General features: G+C 48.3%; 1 protein-coding gene across 5 annotated transcripts in view; it reads left to right on the top strand.

The window, feature by feature from the left end:
* GPSM1 (G protein signaling modulator 1) overlaps positions 1-23,592 on the top strand; it is a 141,919-nt gene that overhangs the window by 89,442 nt on the left and 28,885 nt on the right. For all 5 annotated transcript variants that reach the window (XM_073314702.2, XM_073314703.2, XM_073314700.2 and 2 more), the window contains 2 exons: positions 4,494-4,564; positions 8,745-8,924. In XM_073314702.2, coding sequence (XP_073170803.1) covers positions 4,494-4,564; positions 8,745-8,924 — 251 coding nt within the window. The remainder of the gene's footprint in view (positions 1-4,493; positions 4,565-8,744; positions 8,925-23,592) is intronic.

Here is a 23,592-nt window from a genome sequence, read left to right as displayed (position 1 = left end):
TTTATAAAATGAAAAAAACAAAATGTGAAAAACATTTAACGTGGCCCAAATTGTCAAGCCAGAGAGATTCTGATTGGTTAATCGAGCTATTTAGCTCATAAGGCGGATATATTTTTAAAAAAATATTTTAAAAAAAAACAACCCATGACCTTGAGTATCAAAAAAAAAAAAAAAACAAAAACCCAAACCCAGATTCTCAAAAAAAAAAAAGCCATGAATACAGTCAGTCAGGTTGCTCAGCTGATGTTCACAAAAAGGTTTCAACTTGCTAGATTAAAGACCTCTGCAAACTGTAAAGACAGAGAGAGCATTTAGAAATGCCCCTGAGGTTTTCCGTTAGTCTGCAATGGGCTTCGTAAACATGCCAATAAATACAGGGGAGAAGAAAAAAAAACTACAGAGTAACAGACACAGGTTTTCAGTTGCTCAATTTTTTGCATCCAGGGCTGCTGCTGCTGATCAGTGGAGGAAAGAGAGAGTAAGAGAGTGTCATTTTCTTGCTGAATATTAGGCTGTTACAAATATCTCTGGGGAAAAATAATCTGGTGGAGGTTGTGGGGACGGGACTGAGTGCACCCTGAAGTTACTTTGGAGCCATCTGAAATGATGCCCTGGTCTGTAATAGAAAATTAGCTGGATTCACATTTTCCCAGTGGTTAGGTGAGTATGGAAGTCTCTCTGCTATTCTTGAGGCTGAGGGTGATACAAAGATTAAAGGCACCACATTCTAGTCTTGGTTGCACCCCTGAGTAATGTGGAGAAACTCCAATGAGCTCCATGGAGTTACTCCAAATTTAGGGCCAGCTTCTGAGACCTTTACTCACACTGAGTAGTGTGAATGGGGCTGCTTGCAGAGTAAGGTATTACTCAATGGAAGTGTGGCAAAATTGTCGTAACTGAGTTCAGAATTTGGCCCCATAACTGATTTTAATTTCTCTCCCAGGTAAATAGATACAGAGTCTGCCTGTCTGTTTGGAAGCTGTATTTGTTAACTCTTAACTTCTCCCTCAGATGAATTTGAAATCCTAGTGGCAATAAAGGAAGAACACACTGCCACAACTGAAAAAACAAATTGTTGTGTTACGCCCCAATTACTGGGAAGGTCTCCGCTGAATACATATATTAAAGTAACAAAGGAAAGGTACGTTTGTCAGATCAAAGATTAATGGTTCTATCTGCAACGGTTTAATGCTATTGCAAATACACTCAAGCACGGAGGATGTGGTGTATAATTAACGACTCTTTAGGCTGTTAGGAATTATTTCTATTTATCTTATAAGACACGCTGCTCTTTGTTTTCACCGTGATGCACGCTTGCTTTAGAGCACTGGACTTCACCTCTCAGAGGCATTGCTTCAGCGAGAACAAAATGCGGAAACTGCTTTAAATGTTTATAATGATCTTGGTTCCAAACCCCTCACTGCACATAATGGAGGAGGCTGTAGCTTACTTCAAGGAAAGTTCAGTGCCTTGAGCAGCTTTCAGGTAGCTGTGGAGATTTGTGGGCACCTTTATTGAGTGGTTCTTAACACCACCGTCCCTCCCCCACACCAGCCTTCTATTTCCCAACTCACATATGGACTCCCTGTTTATACAGATGCACCCAGAGAGAGTATCTCTAGGAGCAGAAATAATAGTCCTGTCCAGATTCTCTCGGAGTCTCGCTGATACCTAGAGGGTGCAAAGCACTCCTGGATATCAGGGAGCAACCTTCACAGCAGATGCAGAAGAAAGGTTATTCTGAAATGAATGTTGTCCGAAAAATGCCTTTTGTTTTTAATGGGAGGTTCCTGGAAGGTAACTCTTGGAACTGGGATGGGAGGAGCACACTTCGATTTGGGGTGGGGGAGCCTGGGTGGTACTGCCTCTCCCCTCCGTTCTGTCAGCGCCCGAAGATGACTTGTGAGAAGGCAGAGAGTGTGGCTTGGTGGTCAGAGCTGGGAGTGAGCATTCCTGGGTCTGCCAGGCCCTTGCTGTGTGACCTTCGGTTCAGCTCTGGGCTCTGTCTAGGCTCCAAGGGACAGTGATGTCCTGGGGCAGGGGGCAAGGAGGGGTTTGGGCTGTGTTTGCAAAATGCTTTAAAATGACTAAATGACGGGCTATGTAGACAGTGGGCCAAACTCTCTGATGGTATAGATTGGTCAATGCCCTTGGTGTCAGTGGAGCTGTCAGTTTACACCAATGAGAATTTGACCCGAGCATGTATTTACTTGGGCCCTGTTCATGTTCTGAGTGCAAATGCTGCGACTGGTGATTAATGCTTTCAGATACTGAGGCACTGCAAAGTCTCTCAGCAAAAGTAGGCAGGGATGGAAGCAAAGACTGCAAAAGCCAATTAGCCCTACCCGAGTTGCTCAGAGTAACAGAGGCCCTTCTTCCCATCTGCCCAAAAGCTGGGCAAGCTCTGTGGCTGAACCCTGGCCAACTGCCTGACTTCCGGGACAGAGTCCTGTTTTGCTGAGCGAGCGCCAGCTGAGAAACTGGCCTTGCCTTTGCAGCTGTGGCAAGGTGACAGATTTCCCTGTTGGAGGGACATGGTGGTTGCCTTGGTGGTTACTCTTTGCTTTGAAGCCTAACCAAAAAATCCTTTTCTCTAGAGAAATTTAATTTCTATTTAGGTCCCAATTCCACAAACTGTTCCAATTCAGCAAAGTCCATCAGTCTGTGCTCAATTTTAAGCATGAGTTGAATTCCTGTTGACTTTAATATGACTTTAGCATATGCTTAAAACTAAGCAGGTGTTGCCAAGCTTTGCTGAATAGAGATGGACTTAAACATGCGTGTCAGTGTCTTGCTGAACTGGGGCTTTAGGACTGTAATAATCTAAGTATTTTAGGCTGACAGGACAGAGTTTAGGGGTGGTGCAATTAGATATAGGTTAGTCAAATGAAATTACCATACACTAGACCACATTTTATTACAGTGCTGGTCACAACAAGAGTTATCTGGACTTTGTCCTCTCATCATATGGAAACCGTGCACTGAGTGTGCCCAAGAGACATTCAGCCCAGCTCCTTCCAGAATAGCTAGAGGGAAGCTCAGGCTTGGTGCACCTAGAATAGCTGAGACTTGCAGACCATGAGGGTCCCAGTGTGAGCCCTGGTCCTGGTTACACACAGGCTCGCAGTGCAGCTGGACTCAGCTTGGGGCTGTTGTTTCCTGTAGAAGCGTAATGCTGCTATGCTTCCCCACAATTATCTAGCCCTCCTGCTGCCATTTAGCCTGTCTATTACAGGCATTAGTTGCATTTTGTCTTAAACTGGAGTGTAAATTCTTTGAGTCTGGGAAATGTACCTTGCTCTCTGCTTTGTGCAATCCCCAGTGCAATGGCACCTCAATCCTGATCCGGGTACCTGGGCATGATGGTAATACAGATATCTGAGATTATTAATGGGCATTGCTGTGGGAAATCAGAATAGTTTTGCTCTTGGTGAATTTGCTGTCACAACCATCAAAGCTCTGGCGTTTCCATTCTCAGGAATTGGCATGGCTTTTGTTTTCCAAGCCTGAAAACTTCCAGGTAAAACTGGTCCCAAACCTCTAAATTTAGTATCTCTGCCAGCTGAAATCACTCAATGTTGCATGGTTCCCACCCAAACCTAGACTCCTGAGAAGAGGGGAGAGCCGGAAGGGTTGGGGGAGGACCAACCAGGATGATTATGGCATAATGGGGGATGCTGCATGTATCTAATTGGAAGTGCAGAGGCAAGAGGAAGTATGTTAGAGAGAGAGAGACGGAAAGTTTGGGGAGTCAGAATCTAAATCTAGAACTCTACAGTTAGAATCTAAATCCATTTTCATCCGTTATATTCTTGATGTAATTGTTTAATAAAATGAATTTGCTGGAAACTCAGACACTCTCTTCAGTGTTGCCAGCTCTCCATGATTTTATTGTCAATCTTGCAGTACGTGGTGTATTTTCCTGATGCTCCAGCTCCTGGAGTCATGTTAGCTTGTAAGTCTATCAGCTTTCATTTACGTTTCTAGCCTTCATGGTTGTGGACAGAAGCTTGAAGATGTGACCCAGGCATGTCCCAAAGGTTCAAAACCAGATGGCAAAGAAACAGAACCCCAAACATATTATTTGGTTAAATCTGATGTTTTTTTAAGTCAATCTCATGATTTTGGGGGGGAAACTTTTGATTTTATTCTTTTTTTTTAATGTTTGCGGTTGGCAACACTGCTACAGAGCACCTGGCCCAGATTCCAGGCTTGTAGCACTATGCTGGCATGGTGTCCAGGTTGGCATCGTGTGACTCTAGCTGTTACTAACTGAACTGCGATAGTGGTTTGAAAAAACAAACGAACAAAAGGGAACAAAACATGTTCTGAATCTCAAGGACAGCCCGGCTGCAACATCCTGTCCTGTTGACTTTGTATCACTCCAGTTAACAGGAGCTGGGGTCTGCTGTGGATTGAATTTTATCTGCATGACATTAATACCGACAATAGGTGACAGCCACTTGCATAAAGCCTGTGTTGTTGTTTTTCAGGAGCCAGGCCTAAGAGAATCCAAAGGAACAGCATGGACAGTTTAGACCTCTTGAAGTTCCCCTCTGAAAAGGTAAGCAGAGGTGTCTGTGAGAGGAGGCAGGGAGGCGGGACAACCAAATTCACATTGGCTGGCCTAGGAGATTAAATATCAGCAGGACTCTATGATGGTTTATTGGATGACTTCATCTGCAGGGACATATGCAATTAGTAGATATCACTAGAGTCGCTGGGATTAACCAAGGACAGTTTCTAGGGAGCCTGGAGGAGAGGAACAGCTGATCGAGCTAAAAAAGGCACCTAGTTGAAATTTGACAAACCAATGGCTACACTTTTTGGAAAACAATCCTTCCTGGAGAAGACCAGAGTTAACTTTAGACCCCATTGGCTCCCGGTGGCCAATCTCAGTCCATTTTACTCTGGGACAGGGCTGTCTTCAGGGTGAATGTGGAATGAGAGGCCAAAGGCAGGAGCCTTCTCATTACCACAGGGTTTTGCTCTGTTAGTGCACTGAGGCTTTCCTGCCAGTGGCTTCTCCAGAGGAAATGTGGGGTCCAGGCATGTTTCTTCTCTGCTGTGTCTCTCTCTCGTGCTTAGGCTCGTGTCTGAGCCAGCTGGGAGACGCTGAAACCTCCCATCTTCGGGAAAAATTTAATTTTCCTGTGAAACCTTCCCCAGGCCATTGCCTTTCTTCTTGGGATTCTGCTGGCAATTATTGCCTTTGTCACGGGGTCAGGCCTGAGATTTCCCAGGCCAGCAGCAGTCTCCTTTGCTTTGAATGTAATCTGCAGTAGTAATTACCATCTAGATAGCCCTTTCCATCCATAGATCTCCGGTGTGTCAGAATTATCACCCCCTCCTCTTTATAGATGGGGAAACTGAGGCACAGCGCGGGGCTGTGGCTCACCCAAGGTTGCAGAGCGAGTCACGGGTCAGGTAGGCCTAGCAAGCAAAGACCAGATTTCCAAAGCTACTTAGGCGCCTAAAGATGTAGATGGGTGCCTAGTGGAGTTTTACACAAGTGCCTAACTCCCACTGGCTTTCAGTGGAAATCAGGTACCTAACCTGCTATGGGGCTTTTGTAAATCCTGCTCGAGTCCATCCGTGGGTGCTGGAGCTGGGGGTTTTACCGTACCCCCTGGCTTGAGGTGGTTTACAGTGTGTGCAATGGCTCTCAGCACCCCCACTATGAAAACTATTCCAGCGCCCCTGTGTCCATCTGCACCTAAACACCTTTGTAAATCTGACCCCAGACCTCTCGAGTCCCCGACATGATAGCTGCCCCTTTAATTCACCCAGCCACTGACCGGGACACATCCAGCTCTGGAGCTGGACTGGCATGAATGGTGCCAGCCTCCCCCAGCGCGGCATCCAGACTGCTGTTCTGACTCAGGAGCAGTGACGCCCAGGCCGCGGCGCTGAGATCAGAGAGGCGTCTGAATGAGCATCCGAGGGATAGTTAGTGCTGAGTAACCTGATGGCCTTGGGGATTCTCTCGCTGATGTGTGGCTTGCTGCGGGCTTCAGTGTAATAGCTGAGCCCTCGGGCAGGATTATGAGCTTCCAGAGATCTTGCTGGGAGGCTGGAGTAAACGGGAGCTGTCAGCAGGCAGCGGCTGAGTTCTCCCATTCTCCTTTAAGTGGCCCTTGAGGAGAGAGTATATTTTGGTCTCTTCCTGGCAGCCTCTTCAGCTGCATTGTCCCTTCCGCTCTTCAGCCCACTTGATGGGAATGTGATTATAGCCCAGGAGGGGGGCATCCGCTCTGAGCTCCCAGTGGGGGAAGCGTGATCGGATTAAAGCTCACATCTCTGTCTCATCTCTTCAATCTCTCCAGCCCCTTTTCCACCCCATTGCCTAATTCTCTTGCCCTTTCCTGCGTCAATCCCTCCATCACTTTCACAGATTCATAGATGTCAACGCCCAAAGAGATCATCTAGTCTGATCTCCTGTATAATGCGGGCCTTAAATTTCAGTTACCCCTGTGGGAGACCATATCAAAAGCTTTGCTAAAGTCAAGATATGTATGCTAGAGGACGATAGCAGCAAAAGCGCTCCGTACTGCAGCTGACGTTCCAGCTGAACCAGCAAGTGCTAAGGCTGAATACGGTTCTTGGAGCATTCAGGTGCTGTGCTCAAGTGAAAAGCACAGTGCCGTGTAGCCCAAGGACGGGAAGCACTGAGCGTCAAACCCCTCCACGCTGCCCTGCACCGGCACACCCCTGTCAGCCTCAGCCACACGGCAGAAATAACCACGTGTCAGAGTAGACAGGCCAGTGAGGGATGGATGGTTTGTTTGTTAGACATGGAGAGGGAGGGAAGGTGGATGCATTTTGGAAGAGGGAAGTAAGGAGCAGGAGCCCGTGATTGGGGCGGAGGTATTAGTAGGGATTTTTTCTTTTAAGGCATGGAGGGTTGGAATGGGAGGAGCTTTATTTCCAGAAATGGAGGTTACGTGATCCAATGAGCAGGACACTGGACTAGGAAACTGGTTCCTCTTCCAGACTCTGGCCTTCTCTGTGACCTTGTGCAAGTCACTTAGAATCATAGAAGATCAGGGTTGGAAGAGACCTCAGGATGTCATCGAGTCCAACCCCCTGCTCAAAGACGGACCAACCCCAACTAAATCATCCCAGCCAGGGCTTTGTCAAACCGGGCCTTAAAAACCTCTAAGGATGGAGATTCCACCACCTCTCTAGGTAACCCATTCCCGTGCTTCACCACCCTCCTAGTGAAATAGTGTGCTGGGCTCCTGGAGGATGTATGTATATTATGAAAGGGAAGAATATCTCCCTAGGTGTGGAAGCAAGTGGATGGAAAGGGAGTGATTCTACTCCTACAGTAGCTGATTCATTTGTTGAGCTCTAAGGACCCTTTGTGTTTGCAAATCAGAGAGATGCCTATTACTATCTGTAGGGTAAATGGGTTTTTTCCTATCACAATTACACCCACTAGGGATGGAATTAAAGTGATTGAATCAAATTTCTGGGGAGTTGCTTCAGAATGATTGAGTCACGTGCGTCTGCCTGACCTGGTAATTTCTCTCGCTGAGTAGTTTGAAATGTGACCAAGCTGCTGGGTTCTCCTCAGTTTCCTGAGCCTTAATCCCCGATAGGAAATCCTTGCACCCTGTTTATTATCCTTATTGAGCGCAGTCCATGTGCTAGGTGGTGTAGAGGAAGATACTGTCTCTGTCTCACGGGCTGCATCAGTGATTTATGCCAAGATGTTTGTGCAGGATGGTTTGTGCTTTCGCTACAAACGGGTGATATCCTTGAAAGTCCCAGTTCCCGTTTGTTAGTTGACAGCACTCAAATGTTTTGCAGTATTGTTCCAGCAAGGAATCGGGCCCCTTTGGGGAAGGGGAATTGACCGACCTGAGCAGGCTTTGAAAAGCAGCTATAGAGATAGAGAGCTGACTGTCAGGAATAGAGAAGGCAACTAGGAGACCTCTCTAACGTGGTGGTTACCTCCAGTCACATCTTAATACGTTGTCCTGGGATTGCAGCCAGGCCTGCAGGATGGTTATCTATGTGCCTGGTAAATATAATAAATTACCGGTCTGGACTTACACACACATGCACACACACTCTGACAAGCTAGTGTAAGCTCGACTAATTTTGTTTCCTGTGAATGATACATCCTCTCCGGTAATGTATATTGTCCTCTACTAAACGGTGCATCAGTCACAAACTAGGGGCCACCAAATAAAATTAATAGGCAGCAGCTTTAAAACAAACAAAAGGAAGTATTTCTTCACCCAATGCACAGTCAACCTGTGGAACTCATTGCCAGGGGATGTTGTGAAGGCCAAGAATATAACAGGGTTCAAAAAAGAACTAGGTAAGTTCCTGGAGGATAGGTCCATCAATGGCTATTAGCCAGGATGGGCAGGGATGGTGTTCCTAACCTCTGTTTGCCAGAAGCTGAGAATGCGTGACAGGGATGGATCACTTGATGATTACCTATTCTGTTCATTCCCTCTGGGGCACCTGGCACTGGCCACTATCAGAAGACAGGATACTGGGCTACATGGACTATTGCTGGCTAGATACTGAACTAGATGGACCCAGTGTGGCCGTTCTTATGTTCTAAAACTTTCTATGCCTAACCCTCCATGACACCATCATAAATGTGCGATTGTGGCTTCTGATCTCTAGGTTAATTTCTTACAGATTCTAGGTGTAAACCCGCAATCACCACATTAAGCCTCAGCTGAATGATTTGTGCAATTACTGTTTCTTGTCCTCCCCAGGAGCAGAATGGGGATAGCCACCACATGGGAAACCTGAAGATCACGGGAAAGGACTTCTTGTCTCTGCCCGTGAGATCCAAGAAATACCATGAGAACCAGTCCAATTCAGAGAGGAAATCCCAGGAGTCCAATATGTCACCGCTGGATGCCAGTGATGTACGACTCCAGGTGTCTCAATCGGTAGGAAGATGAGGGTTTGGGGGGGTTTCCAAACAGAGCTCTTTGAGCTTTTTATAAAATGTTCATTCTTGTCATATGTGTAGCCTGACAAGGCAGGAGGCAGTGTGGCCGGGGCCTGGATAGAACACTGGATTTCGGAGACCTGGGTTTTATTCCCAGCTCTCCACTGGCCTGATATGTGACTTTTGGCAAGTCAATTCACTGCTCCCTGCCTCAGTTTCCCCATCTTTAAAATAGGGATAATGGTACTGACTTCCTTTTATAAAGATCTCCTTTTGTGATCTACTGATACAAAGTGCTATGTAAGAGCTGTGGATTATTATTGTTAATAATGTGAATAATTCTTATGATGTGAAAGGTCCTATGGTGGTTTTCCATTTGCTGTTTTTACTAGAGAGGGGACCTGAACTTCTCCTAAGTGTGGGAGTGTTAACGTGTGAGGCCAACATCTCTAACAATTTTGGCTGTCTCCGTCTGCAGGCCCCTAGCTTGATCCATGTGAGGATGCCTGCTCTTCCGGGGGCGGGTGCTCGCCACTTTGGGAGAATCAGACCCTTTTTAGGAGTCCCCACCTGAGTGTCCAAAATGATGAGTCGCTTTTGGAAACGGTTGGCCCATTTTTTGTTCTGAGCCCGTCCCTAGGCTGGCGCTGATGTTCTCCTAGGGGCCAGAGCTCTGGGTAGGCCCTGGGAAGTAGCTGAGCGTCATTATGTGCTGCTTCAGAGAGCAGGGAAGAGCACAGGCCAGCCCCTCCTCTCTGAGGGCTCGCAAGTGACTACACAGCACAGTCGGCAAAGGAGCGCGGCCGTGGGGAACAGGGAATAGACACGTTGGTGCCAGGTGTGTTCAGTCACTGGCTGGGGTGGTGTCTGGCGGTTACGACATGTGGTGTCAGAAGGGGAGTTGCTTTGACTTACACGGTTGGTCCCAGCCATGGGCAGAGGGTCCCGGTCTGGGAAACTGTTGGTGTCTTTTTGTATATATCCGCAAAAAGAACGGGAGGACTTGTGGCACCTTAGAGACTAACCAATTTATTTGAGCATGAGCTTTCGTCAGCTACAGCTCACTTCATCGGATGCATACCGTGGAACTGTAGCTCACGAAAGCTCATGCTCAAATAAATTGGTTAGTCCCTAAGGTGCCACAAGCCCTCCTTTTCTTTTTACGAGTACAGGCTGACATGGCTGCTCCCCTGAAACCTTTGTATATATTGTTGTCTCTGAACATCCAGCTCTTCGGTACCATCAACACAATCAGAAAATAACTGTGTGCCAGTTTCCATTCTGACAGGCATCTAATGGGTTATCCTGCGGAGGCTTCCTGCAGCTGTGTGGGTTTTATATTCAGCACTGCAGAGGGGAGTCAGACCCACAAGCAACTGCAGGTTTCTTTATTGTGGGCAAGGTGGCTTTGAAACGTTTTCACTGAGTGATCTCAAATGAGGAACTCTGATTCAAACAAGAATGAGAGAGGTCCATCCACAGGCCGCAGCCCCTTACTCCGGGTGTCCCTCTGACTGCCAGGAGCTGGGACTGGACAATTGGATGGATCACTCAATAATGGCCCTGTTCTGTTCATTCCCTCTGGAGCACCTGGCACTGGCCACTGTTGGAAGACAGGACACTGGGCTAACCGGACCATTGGTCTGACCCAGGATGGCCATTCTTATCGTTTTATCGTGTTCTTATGATTCCTGAGGTGGCTGTTTTGTGCTCTGTGTGACAGTTATGATTTAAATAATAAAGTGGGCACTGCTAAGCCTTGCCGGCTCTGCGGGAACGCTCTGTTTTCATGCACTCGCACAACACTGCAATGTTTGGGCTACAAAAACCTACGGGGGAATATTTTGAATCCAAATGCAGAAAAAACAACCAACCAAAGGACCCATTTTCTTAGCATTAAAAACACTAACAACAATCAGGGGAGACAGAAGCTTTTTGTATGAGCTAGAAATGAATCTCCGCTGCAAAGTTTGGATCTAGACTCAAAACTTCCCTAGGGCTTGGGGTACTTGGATTTATCTCGACTGTTGCATTTGGGTTCCCTGGATTGCGGTCTACTGGTCAGAGCCCAGGGCTGGGAGCCGCAGACCGCCCTACATAGGATATTTACCAGGACTGTGTCCCTTTGAGAGAACTCTCTGGGCTGATATCCCATTGCCAGGCAGCACCTTGGAAAATGGGAGTCTACTAGGAAGAGCGCTTCCCTCTGTTTACCCCTGCAAAGCTGGTCACCAGCAAGGGAAACACAGCTCCGCAAGCCAAAGAGGAGACGGAGGCGGCACGGGGGCAGCAGAAGGAACACACAGAGAGAGAGAGAGAGAGAGAACATTTCTGCTCGAAATAGCCTTGTATTTTTAACACAAACATACAGCCCAAAACCAAACAAAAGCCCAGCTCCAGCAAGCAGTCAAGCAAACCACGTCCCCCCAGGAGCACAATGCCGAGTAAATAGGCTGCTGTGGTAGTCAAGCCCGCACTGAACGTCACTGACCGATGGTGACCTTGTGGAAGTCTTGATGCAGAAAAGCCAACCTGTCTGCGAGTGAGCCCTGGGAGGTGAGGGTGGGAGGCGGGGAGAGGGGGTGGCAATTGGGGAGTGGCTTTGAGGCGGAGATTCAGGTCTGAACCAGAACTTGTAACCCCTTTGGCCTCCTCAAATGCACAGGCCTACACACGCTCACTGGCCAGCAAGGGGTAGCTGTGCTCACGCGCGTGTGTGCACACACACTTTATTGCTGTTTTACAGGGAGGAACGTTGCACTTTGCAGACCAAAAGACAAGTCGCTATCCTGAGTACTTTCCAATCCTGCAGACGGTGCCCTGCTCAGGAGCCAGGGCTTGTGGGCACTTTGAAATGTACTGAAATGGCTCTGTAGGCGTGTCCACTGCAGGATTTATACCCAACGGATTAGCCCAGAGTAGCCCTTTTGATGAATTTCCGAGTGTAGACAAGCCCATGGTGTGTACAGGATCAGACCCTAAGTTATACACAAATCGATATTTTTTTTTTAAGGCTAGAAGGGGTCATTCTGATTATCTCGTCTTACACATGTGCAGGCTCCTAAACCTCTACCATAGAAATGTGCACGCAGACGAGGGAATTACTGTTCCCAACATCATTAGGGAAATCCGACAGTGCCCTGCTGGAGGTCCTCTGGAAGAGTTTTCTCTCCTGGGCAGTGGTGGTGAAGGTTTTACTTAGCTATTGGCAATCTAATGCTGGTGTCAGCTGTACTCCTGAAGCAAAAGCCCCTTTTGCGTCTTCTCTGGCCTTGCATAGAACAGGATGCGTTACCTCGCAGCCTGCTCTGGATTTTCAGGCTGAGGTTTTTCCTCTACACCTCTTCGTCTGTAGTATGGGCAGAAGCCTAGGGTTCTTCTCATCTGTTCTGCATGCTGGGGCAACAGCATGATGTGAGGCTAACGTACCTCACAAAGCCACAGGGCGTGGGAAAGGGTGGCAGAATTTAGAGAAGGACAAACCTGAGTCTGTTCCCTGCAAGCACCGAACATGGCCCCTTTGATCCCACCCCAGTAGAGAATGGATCAGATACTCAGGAGTGCCCTGGGTTGAAAGCTGAGGGTGACCACCTGGCTTGTATTTGAAGGGGTGTCCCTTATTTGGTAGCTAATGGCCCATATCCAGTCAAGAGCTAGCAAGAAGGGTTTGATTAGATTTGTTTTCAATCAGTAGCCAGGCCAAGGGTTATACGCTGGTACAAACGTATGCTTTTGGGCCAGGAATAAATCCGTGTGGGCTGGTGTCCCTACTATGGCTGGTTCCTCTCTTTACACAGAGCTTTGTCCCTTATCTGTCTGCCTTTTGCTGAAATGTAGGCGGTTGCCTTGAAGGACGGGAGTGTATAGCAAAATGCTAGAGTTTCCAATATTCATTTGCAATGGGGTGCTTGTGACTTCCCCCTACTTTCCAGCAGGCGGTGCTGTACCCCCTCTGTAGGGTTTGCCCCTCTTTTCATACACAAAAAGCTATGGGCAGTATTTTTATTTGCCCTTTTGTAAAATGGTGAGACATCCCTGTGATTATGGCTCAGTAGAAGATAGCTGCAGATAGTCTGATGTGCTCATCAGTACTCTGTGTGTGTGTGTGTGTGCACACATGTACTCACACACCTATTCCTGTGTATAGGTCTATGTAACAATGTGTATGGGCACATGTGTGAAATACACACACACGGGGCCAGATTTACAAAAGTTCTCTGCACCCAGTGGCCCCTATTGTGACACTTCGGGTGCAGAGTTCTTTTGAAACACGGGCCCTGGTTACGTGTGCTGAGCCCCTCTGAAAAGTGTGGCCATGCTGTATGCATGCGTTCGCACACGTGTACACACACACACACACAGGCTTGAAAAGGACCCCTCGCTCCAGACTGCATGTCATGGCCACTCTATTTTGGATAATTCACAGCAACTTCTTGCCCCAGTCACTCTTCCAAAAAACCTTTCGTTCGGTTTCCTTCTGCTTAAGCCCAATGCAGCAGTGCAGCAGTTTGCTTTGTGGGAGCGTGGGTGGGCTTTTTAAGCTATAATTCTCATTTACATGATCCTTTTTTAACTCTGATCTGGCAAATCCCACCCTAGATGCTAACGTAATGAGGTAAAAATAGATGTGTCCGCTGGGTCACACGACGACGCTGCAGAGCCAGCTCCATGAAAGCTGCCGTTGGCTGGACCTTTTAGACAAGAATCCACAAAGTCTGTCCTTTAGTGAAGATTGTTTGTTGCTTAAAACCTCTAATGGGTGAAATCTGTCAGTGAAGGATACCAACAAAGAGACTTTTCTTTGCTCAGAATTTAACGTATTTAACCCCACAACAGTTCTGTGCAGTAGATATTATCCCTATTTTACGGGTGGGGAAGTGAGGCCCAGAAACGAAGCCCAAGGTCACACAAGAGCAAGGAATTGAATCCAAATCCCAGGCTAGTGTCCTAACCACCGGCCTGTGCTTCCTCCTAGAGAGTTGTAAAACCCCGTGCATTGCAATGCCCTTTATTTTCGGTAGCATTTTGAATACCGCTTGGATTCCAAAGGGCTTTACAGAGGTAAGCAATACCTCAGGGAAGGGTGGTCTTGCAGCTAAAGCATAGGACTGAGAGGCAGGACACCTGGGTTCTTTCCCCAGCTCTTCTGCAGACTAGCTGTATGACATCCTGTGCCTCAATTTCCTCTTCTGTAAGATGGTTACCGCCTGCCTACCTCACCCAAGGTGTGTGAGCCACAAAGGATCACTGTAAAGATGTCTATGAGCCTGGGATGCATGGTGCTGTATTCTTATTGTTATGGTCATTGATGCCAATTACTGAGATGGTGATGATGATAAACTCCTAGTGGGAGAGGAGTCAGGAGAAGGGAGCAGGAGACACACTGGGCAAGCCAGGAGGCTGGGGAGAGGGAGAGGCCCCTGCATCTGCCAGAAGCCTTATCCAGCCCTGGTGTCAGGGCTGGTAGAGAGCAGCTGCCTGCAGCCAACGCAGTTCAGATCTCAGGGACAGGTAGGGGGAAGCCATGACTTAGCTTCTGTGTAAGGTAGGAGAAAGCGCAGCGGGACCAGCTGGCCTGGCTGGGGGGGTCAGCCCCAACACATCTGAACAGATGGGCTATATCATTGTGCTGCAACCTTCTGCTCTTTGGGCCCCCTGAGCCAGGAGCACTCAGCTGGTTGGGACGGTTTCTCCAGAGGAGGCTTTGCTCACCCTCTCCACCTATCCGCCAAAGTTTCCTCCTCTGGGAGCCCATCCGCCCTCTGGTCTTGGCCCTTGCATGGAGCTGGCAGGACTGGGAAGGGCTCGATGGGACCTTGAATTCAGTTAGTGTGTTGCCAGCGAGCTGGGAGAGATGTGAGCACAGATCCCAGCTTCCCATGGGGCTGGGAGAGGCTTTGCTTTGCTTCCCGTAGATCAAGTTTGCCAAGTTTGCATCGGAAGCATAGGGCTTCTGAAGACCTGTTTCTCTGCAGTCAGGGTACAGATTGGGTCTGGTTTGGGGTGGGGCTGGGGTTGGTGGAGAGGGATTGTTTGGTTATTTTTTTTTTTTTATAGCAGGGCCCTAAGCAAAAGTGTGTGATGTTAAAGTTCACTCCCATTTCCCTGTGACTGATCATATGCTAAGGCTGGGTCCAAATGCTGATGTGCTTTTCGGGGGATGCTGCATCTTACACGGTGCATCCCCAGAGAGCTTTCTCACTACTTTATTTTGCATTGCTAAGAGTGAGATTTTTCCAAAGCTGCTTAAAATGGCCCAGGAGCACAAGTCCTGTTGCTGGTCAGTTTGAGTTTTGTGCTCCTGACTCACTTAGGAGCATCTGAAATCTCACCCTAAAGCACCTTCTGTCCAAGCATCTCAAAGTACTTGACAGTAGTTGTGATGCTGGCAGGCCAGGCCATGCCAGCAGTGTATCCAGGCCAATTCACTTGTGTATTAGTATAGATCAAAGTGATTGCTGAAGGTAGAAGAGTGTATTTAGTTTTATGAAGTGTAAACACCAAGGGCATTACTTGCATTGTTTTCTCTTATCTGTATCCTGTTACGAGCTTGTACATACCCCTGTAACTAAATAACCCATCAAGAAAGCCTTGCGGAATGCTAATGAAGGACTTTATCAGACAAAGTGCTAATTTCAAAGCAAATGGCCACTGTGTGTGATGGCCGGAGGTCAGAGACTCAAAGTGCTTTCCTCGCTCACAAAGCCCATGTGGGCAGAAACACTGTCGGCTTGTTTTCAGTCAGAAGAAGCTATAAATATGGATTCAAGGAAAGATCCTTCATCTCTGAACTGTTTGGACTCTGACAGGGAAGTGTATTGATGCAAAGTAGAGATCCCCAGGGACAATATGGGTACCCTGAAAAGACTTTTAGGAAACTGGCAGTTTTTTACATATCTGCCACCATTTGGCATTACAAACTGACTTACCTGTGCATATATTTTACCTGCTTTAACCTCAATAACTCTCATTTCCTTTTCTTAGCTAATAAACCTTTAGTTAGTTTACTAAAGAATTGGCTACCAGCATTGTCTAGGATCTAGAGTACCAGCAGATCTGGGGTAAGGGCTGGTCTTTTGGAACTGGGAGCAACATGATGTGATGTGATTTTTTATTTAAGTGACTTTTTATCACATAGTCCAGTTGGTCTGGGTGGTAAGCTAGGCTGGAGAGCCTAAGGGTCTGTCTGTGACTCCATGGTAAGACTGGTGTAGAGCTCCAGGAACTCACATTTGTCACTGGCTTGGTGAAATCTAATTGTAGAACACACCACCAGTTTGGGGTATCTATTCTGCTTTTTGCCAGTGCCCTGAGGCAGGAATTCACAGTTGTGAGCCACTCCAGTCAGCGTGACAGTCGTAATGGACAGAGCCTCACCATGCTTCTAAGAGAGGGGAATATTATACCCATTTTGCAGATCAGGACGTGAACTCAACTCTCCTGTGTGGTAGGCCAGTGCCCTAACCACATGGCCACTCTCCCCCCGATTAAAGGGTAGCAAACTGGAGAAAGGGTTCTGTTTGCTCAAGGTTTCGAGCAAAAAGGTCCAGGTTGATTTGTTCTTTCACCAATCTGGCTCGCCAGTTCCTTCTGCCTGGCTGGGATGTATCATGTGCAAAAAGGCTCTGAGGAAAGGAGGGCAGTGCTTTGCAATAGTCACTTTTTAAATGGATGGATTAATTTGAGAGGAGAACACTCTGGATTCCAAAATGGTCTCACGTGGGTATTGCTCTCCCATTCCCCGCTCCCCCGTCCCCTTTGTTTTTAAATGGGCAAATGGACTGAGGTGAAAACTGGCGGCTTCAAATTCCCATCCAGAACAGACTGGTGCCTGGACAGGGACTTGCAGCTCATGTCCTCCTCGGACAACGCGCAGAAAGCCTGGGCTTCCATTTAAGCCTGCGAGGAGTTCTGTCGAAGTCAGTGGGATGGTTCACACGCCTACGTTCCCCTGCTTGCTAAAGTGCTTTGCTGTGTCAGGGCCTAAGTGCCCGTCTGCTGGGACTGAAAACAGCCAAGTAACAAACCTAGGGCTAATAGTGGGAATTCTGCCTTAGGCACCACAGCCAAGCCTTAGGCACCACAGCGGCCCCTTGGGAATGGCCCTGTGCATGCGAACCCTCCTCTGGCAGGCAGGATCCACCTGGGAGGTGAATGCAGAGCCCCCTCCTCCCTCACAACTGCCCTGCTCTCAGCACAGACCATTTATAGTCACAAGAAAGAGGAACCTGGTTTTGATTGGAATGAAGACTTGCAGAGACGGGCCGATGATGTGTTTGGACACTAAACAGTTTTCATGCATGCCGTATCTCTAAACATTCCCCATGACAAATGGCTTTACTAGTCTTTTTTCATTATTATAGCGAGCTGTTGCTGTAAAAAGAACGGAAAATCTTGCTGATTCCCCCCGTAGGCAGGATGCACTTTCACTTGTCTTATTTAGAGTGGGCCAGTGCTTTTGGCAAGTGGTTTTATGACCGCCAGAAACAGCGCACTGAACTGATGTGTTGGTCACGAGTGCTGTGGGACTGCAAGGCTGAGACGTCAAAAGCCTGACGTCACCAGCGAGGGAATGGTGCTGTGCCAACAGCAGGTGTGAGTGGAAGTGACTGTGGCTGGCTGTGCTAACTAGCTCGGTGGGATAAGCATTCCGCTGTGGTTGGATAACAGACAGGGGCCCTATCTGCATGGTAGTTTATCCGTGAGCGGAGAAAATTTCTCCTAGCCCATGTTATCCCTGCCTCTCCTGGTGCCGGTGCTGGAACGCGCTCTGTCTGGGCTTGCATGTGAATGCCATGCAGAAGCAGCAGCTCATACCACACCCTGCAGCCAAAGTCTTAAGCACCAAAGGCCACCCTTAGCTGCTTGCACTGGTGCTTGTGCGCTTCCTGTTCCTTTCCCAATTGAGCTCAAAGTCCCTGCTCAACTATAGGGCTCTTCCTGGGTTAGCACCTAGCTATCCCAGCAAACACCTCTCCACTGGCAACCCTCCAAGATGCACCGAGGACGTTTCAGAGACTCAGCTGTGAAGGACAAGGCATTCTTGAAGGGGGTACCAGGCTATGGAGCACACCGCTAGAGGAGAACAGGTTGAGCGCTCACCAGATCAAACGCAAGACCCCCTTTTTTGGTTAAGGTCTTTCCCCCAGTAGTACCTTTTCTAGGACCAGTGCCTAGCGTGGATGTAGGGTGAGAAGAAAAGCGTCCGATCTTGTCTGCACAGGAAAGTTAGGCCAGTATAAGCTAAGGTGTGAATTGAAAATGATGTCGCTATACTTGTATAACTTCCCAGGTGAGCACACTTATTCTGCAGTACGTGCCCACAAGGGGGATTATACCAGTATAGCTACACCAGTTAACTATACTGGTATAATTACACCAGTATAACTGATAAAACTTCCCTCTGTAGACAAGCCCTAGGAAAGAGGAGGAGGAAGAGAAGAAGAAAAAGACCAGTTGGAATCATGGACGGACAAGACCACTGATGGGTTTGTTACATCCTAATAGGACGACACCATGACTGCCCCCTGGGACACTGCCACGGTTGTGTAGATTCCTTTGAAATACCAGGGACGGGTACCTGAACTTTCACCGGGCTCTTGAAGCGCTTGAAACTGTTCCTAAGGTATTTGCTATGCAGAGGCTGGACGTCTCAACAGAGAGCCTGCCCTGGAGAGCTTTCTAGCGCCTCTTCAGAGACTGAGCTTTCTGAAGTTCAGCCCTTGCTCATAGCAGTCGCCCCTTGACCTGCCACAGGGAAAAGGTCCGAGGCATGTGGTCTTTTGTGCGCATGAGGGGCCGTTTTCTTTTTGTTCTTTTCCCCTGGCCAAGCGAGCGAAACGGGTGATTGCTGTACAAGGCGGGGAGCGTTCTAGGAATCTCACTCGTGAGCTCTAGAGATGCAGCACAAATAGCTGAGTGGGAGCCAAGCCAGGCTCATGCGCTCAGCAGCCCAGAGCTTTCACTCCCCAGCAGCACACGTGCAGTATCTCTCCCTGAATCTGAAACCCTGGGGCTCACTGACTGGGGAGTGGAGGAGAGAGGCTGGAACGGTCGGTGCATTGCAGTGAATCTCCACTTGGAAGGAAGTCGTTCTGGGGGAGCAAAAAATAGCCTCACAAGGAGAAAGGCTCACATCAGTGTTACCAGCTCACGTGTTGATTATCAGAGCAGAGCGGCTTCCATGACTGTTAGCAGGGACCAGGCAATGGAATTCCCTCCGTGAACAGCCCCATTCCCCCCACTGACAATAGTGTCACGAACGTGTAGGATTTGCTTTGGTTCTGTCTTTCATTAAAGTGTGCGCGCGAGAGAGGCTCTGAGCACCACGGTGACAACTGGGCCTTCACGTGCTTCATTGCTGCTAAGCCTGCCAGGCATCGGGATTGGGTCTAGGCCAGATCCTAATACTGCCTTCTGCTGAGCACGAGCAGCTAGCGCTGTGCCGCCCTTGGCCCCTGGCGGGCCGTGTTCACGCTGTGATGCCACAAGGCCAGCATGCTGTAATGGGCCGCCCCAAGCGTGTCTTTTTCACAGGCACTGTGATGTCCCTGACACAGCTCTGCAGAGCTGCTTAGACTCCTACTGCACCCGTCCGGCTTGAGCTCAGCAGCGCGTGCTGCAGGGAAGGACGCAGGAAGTCTGGCAGCAAAGGGGTTAATCATAGCACCAGTCAGGAGCTCTGTTGTCCCGCCTCGGTCCATGTGTTCTAACCAGGTTCCAGAAAAGATGAGGCAGAAATTACCTGACAACCAGCTACGGCCCATGGAAGGACGCTTATCCCCAACGCGAGGGCCCTGTCCAGGACTCCTTTGGAGCCGTTCCGGCAGGGAGGGGACGTGAAGGATTTGGGACAGCGTTAGACGTGCCTTTGGCCCCATCTACACAGTACATGGGAGAGCACTCGGCTGATTCAGAAACAAGGGGCTGGATAGTGCATCTGCATCGCAAGCAAAGATGCGATCGTCAGGGCCAGACCTGCGCTAGCTTTCATCCAGCGAGCACACGTCGTGAAGATCAGCACACGTCGTGAAGACAGCAGCCCCAGTACGCATCCAGGGTCCCCAGCAGGCTTGGCTTGGGCAGCTGGCCCGTGCTGAAGCCCATCCCACGGTGTCTGCACTACTATTGTTACCTGTGCTACCTAGATTAAAGCTTAGCCTGGGTGGGCTGACCATCAGAGACAGGCTGGGCTGGAAGGGCCTTCAAGAAGTCATCTGTCCAGCTGCCCACGCTGAGGCAGGACCGAGTAAACCTGGCCCATCCCTGACAGGGGTTTGTCCAACCTCTTCTTATAAACCTCCAGCGATGGTGATTCCACAGCCTCCCTGGGAGCCTGTTCCAATTCTTAAGTGTCCTTAGGCTAGAAACTTCTTCCTAATATCTAACCTAAATCTCCTTTGCTGCAAATTAAACCCATTGCTTTTTGTCCAACCTGTGGTGGACTTGGAGAAGAACTGACCACCGTCCTCGTTAGAACACCCCTGAGCATATTTGATTCATTCCAGCAGGTTGTTCAGCTATGGGCATTTGTAGCCATAGCCAAGGCCTGGGCTTCTCTTCATGCTGTCATCTCTCCAGCAAGCTCTTGGGCAGGTGCTGACACTCAAGTGGGGTGAGACAATAAAAGAAATGTTATATTTGCCGGGTCTCATAAACTGTCACTTTAAAGAGAACAATAACAAAAAAGAAGGGTGAACTAAAGCCAGTCCCAGAGCAATAAAACTGCAAATGTTTGCCTTGTCTTGAAATCTGGAACTCCTCACCCATTTCTAACTTCTCTGTCATGCCTGGGGGCATTCCATACACTCCCTTGTAAAATCTTCTGGAGTTTTTTTTTTTAATAAATTATACAGGCCAGGAGGCCTTAAAAAAAATTACAGGACAGATCCTCATCTGGTGTAAATCAGCATAACTCCATTGAAATCAATGGAGCAACAGTAATTTACATCAGTTGAAGATCTGAGCCATAATTCTTTGCTTGCACAAATGCTTTTTGCTCATGCACATGTGGGTTTTATGGGCACAACAGCTGCATGTGCATTTTGTCGCTGCGGCCACTTCTGCAAATTGGTCTGGGGTGGGAGAGATTTGACTGAAGCCACTGGAGATGCACTAAATGCCTTTCTAAGGATTTGATTTAGTTATTGCCTTTCTGTCCATTCTACACAATACTTTCAGAAATTTACTACACCAGTAAATATACCTTTAGAATAGATTATATATAATAATCTATAATCTAATAATAATAATCTAATTATATATAATCGAATATAATCTAAATAGATTATATATAATCGAGAGAGTGCTTAAAAATAGTGAACTGAATCCATGCTAATACAGCTATTAAATTAAAGAGCATATCTATAGCAATCAGGGAATTGTCATATATTGTAAGACCAGTGGTCCACTTAGCCCACTGTCCTGTCTCTGACATTGGCCAGAACAGATGTTTCAGAGGAATGTGAGAGATATCCCAGAGTGGACAATTATGGAATTTGTTTTTGGTTTTGTTCTGATGCATGAGGGTTCACATCTCTTGTTTTTTCCCATCTTAATGCAGCTGTGGATTTTCTCGGTATCCATACACTCTTAATCCTTTTCTGAACCCCACTAATGCCTTGATATCAATATCTTGTGACCGTGAGTTCCACAAGTTGATGGTGTTGATTTCTTTCTGTTGGTTACAGTTACTGTCTTTCAATTTTATTGAATGTCACCTTCTTATCTATTCTGAGAGAGACCATAGAGCAGTGCCTGATTTCGTTTCTCTGCACTGTTTATTATTCTGTATGCCTCTAAATCATCCTCGACCATTTTATTCTCTCTTCATGGCTCTAATCATTTCCAAACCTGACTGAGTGCTCACTCTTTCTAGATCCTTTTACAGACACTGGGTGCCTAGAACAGAACATAATATTCCGACTGTAGGCGTACCATTGGTTTACGTGATGGCATTTGGATAGTTTCAGTCCAATTCCTTATGCACCCTGACGTTTTGACTACTGTGGCCATTTTCCCTGATCACATCATGATGCCTAGATCTTCTTTCTGTGCGTAGCTACCGCTAAGGTAGAACCCACTTCTCCTGACTCCCAGGCTTTTGCTTTATCCATGAGACAATCCTCCTTCCCTGACAGACGCATGCAGAGCACACATGCAAGCGACGAATGAGACCGCAAAGCTCTTTGATTTCATACGGCTTGGCACTTACACTGCTTGCTGCCCTTGTTCCCCATGGGTCTGCTTACATGCTGCAAACCACAAGCAAGTTAGTTACCTTCTCGCCAAGCCATGACAGCACCCCCCAAACTGCGATGCCTTAGGACTGGCTGGGACCCATGGGAAATGGAAACCTCAAAATGCCCTTGAAGCTCATGAAGGGTAAATCCTTGATTAGAAGCTGCCCAGCAGAGGCTGTTCCGTCATTTTTGTCCATTCCAGCAGAAAAGAGGCCTCATCAGTGACCCTTTGGCACAGCGATGAGAACAAATGTCTTTTGAAGGCTCCGGGTCGTAATTCTCAGGCAGAAGGGGATTATTTCTGGGCCTCAACTCGGAGGCCTGGTGTGCTGTCAGACATACAGCAGCCCTGTGAAGTCCATGGGCTTAGATGCACAGTTAATACGTGGTAAGGAAAAGCATCGGCTTTTGTGTAGTAGATTCAGACCCTGCTGCAGTCTGCGTCAGCCTTGTGCACTTTCCAAACTAGGCACGGTTACCTCTGCACATCCTCAAGGCTTTGTGCCCCGTTTCTTACGCGAACGCCTGCCCGTGACGGAGAGCCATAGGATTGGTGCCGCTCAGCTGGTGGAATGCTTGTGCCTGGAGCCGAGGGCGGTGGGTTCTAATCCCCCACCAAGACTCCATCCTGTCTCCAGCATTTGCACCGCGTCTTTGGCTTGGGAGATGCCCGGTGAGAGAGTCTGATGGGTGAGCCCCGAGGCTGAGATCCTGCTGCTTCTCCAGGGGAAGCTCAAGCGCCGAGGGGACGTTTTGCAGAGTAGGAGATAGCCTAGGGTTCGTGGCCAGCATTCCTTCTCTCAAAAGCCAGTGCCAGATTCATCCCTGGTGTCAATCCACAGAAGTCGGGGAAAGCCCCCAGGCATGAATTTGGGCCTTGATTGTTACTATCCAAGGCTACACGTGAACTATGGTTGGGAGCACAACAGCTGCTGGAACGTCACTATCGAACCCATTCCTTCGGAGATGGCCAAGGCATGTTACCTAAAGCCAATTCCGTCCCTTCTGGATCGCACGTCCCCTGGGGACCAACCGCACATTTTACTCCACTTGTCTGGAGCCAGTCTGTGCCAGCGTGGTTGGGATGGACCCATGCTTTGGGGCATAGACAGGAAGCCATCACTTCCAGGGCGAGGGCCGTCCAAGGCTGCGGGGAAGTGGCGAGGATTTGGCCCTGGGCGGGTGTGTGACGAGATAAATAAAAGAAGCTTGAGCCAGCACGGATTACCAGGCTGTCATGGCTGTAAGGCACTAGAGGCGCTGTGCCCAGGTGCATGGCCTGTTACCGTACCGGAAGTCTCGTGGGTTTGTTAGGTACGCAGACTTGCTGCTGGAAAGAAAAAAGACACCCTCCCCTTGTCCTGTTCCAGTAGCTGCCTGTCGGCGCTTCATCTGAGCTGTCTGACAAGCATCCCTGGCAGGCGG

The sequence above is a fragment of the Lepidochelys kempii genome, chromosome 16 (assembly GCF_965140285.1).
Source record: "Lepidochelys kempii isolate rLepKem1 chromosome 16, rLepKem1.hap1, whole genome shotgun sequence".
Taxonomy (NCBI): domain Eukaryota; kingdom Metazoa; phylum Chordata; order Testudines; family Cheloniidae; genus Lepidochelys; species Lepidochelys kempii.
The sequence above is the reverse complement of the archived record's forward strand: the minus strand, read 5'-3'. Positions and strand labels throughout refer to the sequence as shown.